Source organism: Montipora capricornis, chromosome 7, assembly GCF_036669925.1.
Source record: "Montipora capricornis isolate CH-2021 chromosome 7, ASM3666992v2, whole genome shotgun sequence".
NCBI classification, from domain to species: domain Eukaryota; kingdom Metazoa; phylum Cnidaria; class Anthozoa; order Scleractinia; family Acroporidae; genus Montipora; species Montipora capricornis.
This window is the reverse complement of record NC_090889.1, coordinates 4,200,692-4,208,199: the sequence shown is the minus strand read 5'-3', so window position 1 is coordinate 4,208,199 and position 7,508 is coordinate 4,200,692. Positions and strand designations below refer to the sequence as shown.

Genomic DNA, 7,508 nt, shown 5'->3' with positions numbered 1-7,508 from the left:
TTTTGAGATTGAGGAACTAACTTGAACGGTTACGATATGTTGATCGACGAATTATTCAAAAAGTATTTTACACATCTTCAGTGTTAAGAGCGATGTTAGATTTGATTCATTGAATATGTAAAAAAATATCCCTTACCTTGGTGAGCATTTCTTGGCTGGAAACCACAGTACATGTAGTTTTATAGGCAAACTCAGAGAGAGAGCGCCGAGCCATGTCACTCGTGAGGGAAGCTGTCAATCGACTACGATGTCACGCAATATCACATTTTTTTCGTATTTTTTGAGGAAAGGAAAATTGATATGATATTGTTCAAAATTATAATGAAAATCGGTAATAATTAAAATTAATTATTCGCAGACGAAAAGGTTAATTCCTCTAAACCAAAACCTTAAATCAATGTGTTTCTTCATAAATGGCAGCCCCCTTACTAAGGGCTTGCAGTGGATTTATCTTGGCGTGACATTTAAGAGCAATGGAAGCTTCTTTAATTAATTATTGCCATTTAAATTAGTATGGTGGGGGAGGGAACTTTATTGGTTTGATGATTTATCTAGCTAACCGGCCTGGTGCTAATTACTTAGCTGAGTAAACTGTATTGTGTTTTCCATACACTTTCTATCACTATCTACAACAAACTATTCGACATCCTGTTTCTCTTCATGCTGTTACACAGTTTCGAAATCTGGGGTGCATAAAAGAACTTGCAAGGGATAGGCAAAAGAACCCAACTGAAAGGTTACACGTGCAATTAACAACAACAACGACGACACTCTTTCATTTCCCGCATAATGACGATTATATTAATAATCTATGAAAGATATGATTAGTCATGCCTGGGATACAAGGACTTTCAACTTAAATCAAGAATACAGATCTCAGACGGGGTAGCAACCACATGCGTCGATCAGTTCCACTAATGCAGAAATGTACTCCGCCTTGCGCCTCACGTGGAATCCATCTGTGCACACACCAAAATACTCGCAAACAATCTTTAGCATGGTTATGTTAAGTTTTTTTAAGCTTCCTTTCTTACGCATGTCGCACAGGTTGAAGTTGTCATAAGCGATGGGGTGCTGCAACTGTACTTCATTTAGTACAACCTGACGGGTATCACAGAACTCTTGCTCGTGTTGCGCAGCTTTAATATCGGAATCACTTATCGCCGCAGCGTGACGCAGCTTAGATGCCATTCTTGAAAAGAATGACTGTATCTGTTGTGCGGACAGAAACTCGTCGCTTGAGAACAGCCTAGACCCATCTGCTTTCTTTGCAAAACGCATATCTTTTGCCACTCTCTCAGGGTCTTGCTTGTGACCTTTTTCCTGCCCAAGGTTAAATTTATCCTCCAAGTACTTCTTTTGAGCTTCATTGAATCGTGCGGATTTTTTTGTTGTTTTCAAAGCCCAACCCTCTGACAAGCTGACACCATCCGTCACCTCAAGTGTTCCTGCTTCTAGTGCTTTAGCCGTACTTGTATCTTCCTTTAGGAGAGCGTGGTATGTCCTCTTAGCTTTGTCTAGTAAGTTCTCTTTTTCAGGCATCATTCTACATTTCCCAAAGGACAAGTGCTTTTCAAGACTTGAGTGTCGCTCATACATCTTCACACAACCTTCATTTGGGCAGGAGAACAGAATGGTGGCAGCTTTCTTGTCACCATCGTCCTTCACTTCTTCTTCCAAGGTTCCATTGGGTCCTGGCTTCTTAGAAGTTTCTTGGGATGCACCGACGAAATCACCAGGTGAAATGTTGCAGTCAAATCGGCAGGCTTGCAAAAAGTCAGGAACTAAAAAGACAGCACAAGTAGTGGTCTTTATCTATGACTTAGGAAAGCCTATTGCTTTTAAACAGCTCGGGCTTTTCAGTTTAATTTATCATTCTTCGTGACTGGATACGTGCCATGCGCCCATATTATGTGACAGGGATATGCTAGCCCACACCCTACCTTATATTGATCTCTATAGAACAGATAGTCTTTAAATATAATCAATGCCACACGATTAAGTCGCAACGTTTCTTCAACTACCAGCTGGCTAGGTCTTCATAGGGCGACAGCTGGTTGTCCTCCCACTCATATTTGTGATAATGGCATAATTATTATCATATAGCTGAGTATTTTCTTGCTTTGTGGCTGGTCAATTTGAGTTCCGTAACTTACTGTGCGGACGCAGAGCGAGAAATCACTTTGCCTTACACTAAATAAACATGATATTAGCCAAGTTCAAAATCATTACTGTAAGTAACGGATCCCACCTTTTCCCTCGATTTTCTGTCCGTGCGCTTTTCCCTTGAGGCATAATTCCGAGAACAAAACTTGGTCCGTAGCTCACAATGCGAACAGCGTACTCAGCTAATAAGGTGAATTAAACGACGATTACTTTTTTCCATTATACTCTTTTAGGTTTTTTCCTTACCATGAAGCTTAGATTTGCTTATTTGCTTTCCTCGGCCGACGTCAAAGGCTCTCCAGACCGTCACCACGTCGCTAGAAAACTCAAAGTTGTTTAACATGCTTACACCATCCATTTTCACCTGAGGCAGTTCGCAAGCGGCAACTGCAGCATCGACAACAGCAACGCGGACCCCGGTGACACCTCCATTCGATAGGATGGCTGTTTTAAATTCTTTGGCGTTTTGCACATCATGCCCTTCATTGATGTATCTGCGCACATGGCCTTTGATAGTCGCTGCTTTTCTGTCGCAGGCCCCTTTACCTCCTTGTGGGTCACTGAAATCCACTCTACGGACACTGACCCCTGTATTCAACTTCATTAGAGAGCACGATGCTATTACAGCCGAGTTATGATAGCATCCGGCGTTATCCTGGCGTAGGAAAGCTGTGTCGATTCCGGGATTCTCCTCTTTCAGTGACCTCAAGGTATGTTCAATAATGCGCACTACAACAGAGCTGTCTTGTGATGTATTCTCGACGATGTGGACAAAGCTCTGACTTTCATACCGCCCATTGATTTTTCTTGCAATGACACTGATATGCCAAGATATCCCGCGCTTTCCAAACCAATCAGACTGGGACTCTCTGTATTTGACTGGTAAAAATTTCATTGCCCAATCCTGTGTGATAAGGACAGTGGACTCATTTAAAGCGCTCAAGCACACAGTTCTTGCTGCGTCTTGTCTAACACTTCTGAGTTGGTGGGCTTTCCAGGACTGGATTGCCTTGACTGCTTCATTCAGTGTGTGCGAGAGATCTTCCAGCTCCTCAGGCGCGAACTTTGCATTTGACTCAACTAGGTATCTTTCCATACAGTAGAGGACATCCCTGAGTCTTTCACACTGCGAGCACTTGAGACTGTGGGTGTGTGAGCAGAGAGATCTTAGTTCACTGTCGTTGCTGTCGCTCAGAGCATGTTCACTGCAATGGTCCGCCACAAAGGAGCAATCAGATACATGAACCTAGGAAAACAATACACTCGTAGATTTAGATGTAATATGTCAAAAACGAGTGCGAGTGTTTTCAGCAGGGGTTTCAAACACCGAGAAACAGATAATTATAGTTTGGAGGTGTTTGGAATCCCTGATAAAACACGAAGCACGAGTTTTTGATAGGACTGCTCAATTTTTTTTAACAAAGTATGAGTTTAATGTGATGATCTTTTGTTTTATCAGACAAGTGATAGGAATTTGTAAAGGAAATGAATATTCAATATTTGGGTAAGTTTAAAGGCAGAACTTTTGAATAAATTGACATAATAGGGCGTGGTGGAGAGCGAATCAGAATCACGTCGTCTTCGCCCGCCAAAATCGTCTTCCCAAGAAAGTGATTCGGTTAACGAGGCCGTTCCAGTTGCAACTGAATATAAAAATAATTCGGCTGTGAACATTTTCGTCGAGTGGCTGAGGTTAAGAGAGGTACAAGTGCTGGTTTTAGGTTGCGGTGGACTTTTCAAAGACTACGAACCACACGAGGTTCAAGCCTTGAGTACTGACCTTGCTGAAATGGATGCTCTTTCACCGAACTATTAGAGGTCCAAATTCGTTTTTAATCATCTGGACGCTAATGATAAAAGGTACTGCGAAAGTTTTATGTTGAATATCCCAAATTAAAATGCATTATGTACTGGTAGTTAATTTATCTGTTTTTTTCAATTGTCTTTATCAGTGTTTTCATCAGTTTTTGAACTAATCGGAGTAATCTTGATCTGGCTTTTTATTGGGTATCAAGAAACATGCACGTGACCAAAATGGGGCAATCCAATTGGCTAAAGTTGTATGATTATGAAATGCACCGTCATTATTGTTATATTTTCAAAGCAATTAATCCACAGACCGTAGCAAATTAAATAAAAAGCTAATAACTAAAAAGCACTGTACACTTTGAGTTAAACGGATATTTGTTCTTGGGATATGTATGCAATGACATCAAGTGCACGGAATGTGGTGTACTTTGCTGGAGTAACAATAGCATTTTAAAATCACTGACAGTCAAAAACACCTTATAGTCAGCCTTCAAATATTGTTTCCCCTCCTTCAGAGACACTTCCCAGCTTTTAGCGATCTCTCTGTCAAGCCCCTTATCTTTTAGGCGTTCCACAATAAGAGACAGATCTTCAAAACCTTTCGCGCCATCTGCCGCAATGTAATCTAGCCCCTGTAGGGACTTCCTCACGGTGGCTGCACAGGCGGACAGGACTCTTAGCATGGTTGCTGGGCTGAATGGAGTAAAATCTGTTTCCGCGCAGTAAGCCTGGTATTGCTTTACTAGCCTATTGGGAATCATCGTCCTGATGACATTTGGAGTCTCTAGTATCTCCCCAGAGGAGAGGCGGAGGTACCGCTGACCAAACGGGAGATCCTGGATGACATGCGGACTTGTTATGTAAGTTAAAAAATGATCAAGCTGCTTACTTTCCACTCTCATCCTAGGGCTTCTTACTCGGGGTATTTCGGCCCCACGCCCATAGTGAAGGGAATGCTGTCTTGCAATTTTAAATCGGTATTCGGTGAGACCTGGTATGTAGCTCTGGAGGCGTTTAAACGATGTCTGGTCCCCCATGATTGATAATATTTGACGTCTCGTTTCCCAGGAAGATGCGTTTCGGTAGGATTCTGTCAGTGCCTCAAGATATTTTTGCTCCTCTTGCTGTTCGCCAATACCCAGTTCCTTCTCGACAGAACCAGATTTTCTTACGGCCTCCCAAAGGTAGCTTGCATCTCCTGGGGCAATTACATTAAGGCCAGCAACAATTAGGGACTTCGCCTTGGATACATGGTTAGCTCTGGTACGTACGCTGGATAACTCCCATCGTCTTTTGTGTGGCCCGATCGTATCAGCATCACATGAACGTAGGAAGTCATTCAGGAGAGAACGCTTTGTGGCCTGACTGCTTTTGGGTGACTCGTTGCCACTAGAAGTTTCACTGCTACTCGCTTGACAGTCGGGCTCATAAAGGCTCACGTTCTCTAGTGACGAGTGGTGGAGAGAATCATCAAGTTGATCATCGGGCTGAGTCAAGCTCTCGTCGTCAATCGCCAAGTGAAGGATTGAATCAACTAGTTGTAATACGTCTTCTTGGCTATCTTCATCTTCTCTCTATGTGTTAAAGAGAAAACCGAATTAATCAGGGAAAAAAGACAATGATTTCAGGCTTATGCAGGTAAAACAGTTAACTTGTAGTAAAATTCTTCATGGCGATCAAGGGAAATAGTCTCTGTTGTAAAACGTTTGCACCTAGGCTACGAATAACGCATAGTATTTGTTTTCTCGCAGTGTGCAAAGACAGCGGTAGTCAGCAATAATGAAATAACGGCGTAGTTGCAAATAATTCTGCTCCTTCTTCGTGGCGTTAACTAGAGCCAACTATTTAAGTATACTTAATTACTTGTTTGTAGCTTATTTTCTGTTTCTTTTTTTCTCAGTAAATTTTTTTACATGTATAACTGTGAAGTCAAAGCATTCTAATTTTTGTACCTCCTCAGTAATTGTTTTGGTAAGTTAATTTTAGGAAATAAGGAATGGTTGTTGTTGTCGAGGAGTAGTGAAGAGTTTGTACAGTCCACTCGGATAGATTTTATGACCATAAACAATTTGTGCAACAGTAACTAAGGGCGCGTTCGATTGACAATATTCCGGAATAAGGATACGTGGAGTAATGATTAAAACGGTATGTTTCGCGCGTTTCGAGGCAGCAAGGATTATAAAAATATATTTAAAATATCATTTTAGCGGATCTGTGACAATTTTAATGTGAATCTCTGTAAAAACGAAGGATTTCTAACTTATATTCCATGTATTCTTATTCCGGAATACGGTCAATCGAACGCACCCTAATTTTATCAGGAGTTATATACCTGTACGATATCTTCTGAGATCACCTCTTGGGCCCCAACGTCATCAGGGTCTTCGACTGACTCTGAAGCGGAGAATGGGGTGGACAATGTCACTAGCGATGCCACTTTCTCCAGCTTCCGTCTACACTGCTTGCATATTTCTAAAGAAAAGCGAAACAACAGCAAATCTGTAACTGTAACGTCTTTTACACTCTCTATTTTTTTAACTTTTGTTTTACGTTTCTTGAGTAAAACACATCAATTTTGTACGACAGAAATATGGGTAGTAAACTCACGTGAGCCTACAGGAAGCAGCACTTGGGATTGCTGGTGAAGCAGTTTGGAATGACGAAGAGATATTCCTCTCTCCCCTGACACTGACTTGCCATGCGACGACCATTCACTTGGGGCAGTACAGTTTGTTTTGTTCGAGCGCCATCTGATGCCAAGTTTGTCGCGATGCCTTGGGCAAATCGTAAGTTCAAGGTGACCTTCGCTGATATCAAAAATGCCTTTAAATATGAAATGGTTACAAAATTAGGTACTGATGTAGGAGCCACCGTATATGGGAGGTTTTGAAAGCCCGGTACAGACCACTTCTTATTTGTCCCATGGTAGCCAGTCACTCTCGCTCTTTTGTTTGTTTTCAACTGAAGAAGTCTTCAGGACCAGAGAGCCCAATCTTCTTGTGAACTCAATAAAGTTTTAGTTTCGGTTTGAGATAGCTGACCGCAAAGTTGATCTTATTCATCGAGCTACAATGTTATCGTAAACTGAAATTTTGCACTTTGTCCTTGAGTTATTATTCCCTTTTGAACTGCTGCTAATGGTTTTCCTAGCTGAACGGTCAGCAAGGATTATTTGAAAGTATAGGACGTTTGCAACCAACGTTTGAGACACCAATAACAACAGAGAAATGTACGGCTTCTAATTGACGAACAAAAGAACCTAACGAGAGATCTTTTGTTTTCGAACACAAACATGGCGACGATGACGTCACGTGAAAACCTCCTATGAACTTGGAAATAACACCCAAATCAGCCAAATCAGACCAAATAAAGTTTGCGATATCTAGGAATATATTGATGTTCAAGTTAAATAGTGCTAGCCAAAAAACAAATTTAAAAGGAGCCTTTGCCTGTCTTGTGCAAATCTACAACGCCAATAGTGGTTATACATACCTGCCCTTGCCAGTAACAGCTTTGACTCGGAGTCTAAACCA

The 7,508-nt window shown here is 41.6% G+C and overlaps 1 protein-coding gene across 1 annotated transcript; it reads right to left on the bottom strand.

The window, feature by feature from the left end:
- Window positions 1–572: 572 nt before the first annotated feature.
- LOC138057693 (uncharacterized) lies at window positions 573–5,018 on the bottom strand. Its single transcript, XM_068903622.1, has 3 exons — window positions 4,452–5,018; window positions 2,413–3,412; window positions 573–1,784 (listed from the first exon to the last, which is right to left on the bottom strand). Exons 1-3 carry the CDS (start codon window positions 5,010–5,012, stop codon window positions 877–879), a joined length of 2,469 nt encoding a protein of 822 aa, XP_068759723.1. The 5' UTR covers window positions 5,013–5,018; the 3' UTR covers window positions 573–876.
- Between the last annotated feature and the right edge of the window lie 2,490 nt (window positions 5,019–7,508).

Excerpts from the sequence above, each read along its gene's own strand:
- LOC138057693 (XM_068903622.1), bottom strand. The coding sequence starts at position 5,012 with ATGGGGGACCAGACATCGTTTAAACGCCTCCAGAGCTACATACCAGGT. Across the intron at positions 3,413-4,451 it reads ATTTGAAGGCTGACTATAAG|GTTCATGTATCTGATTGCTC; the intron begins GTGTTTTTGACT and ends TTGTTTTCCTAG. Across the intron at positions 1,785-2,412 it reads AAGCAAATCTAAGCTTCATG|TTCCTGACTTTTTGCAAGCC; the intron begins GTAAGGAAAAAA and ends CTGTCTTTTTAG.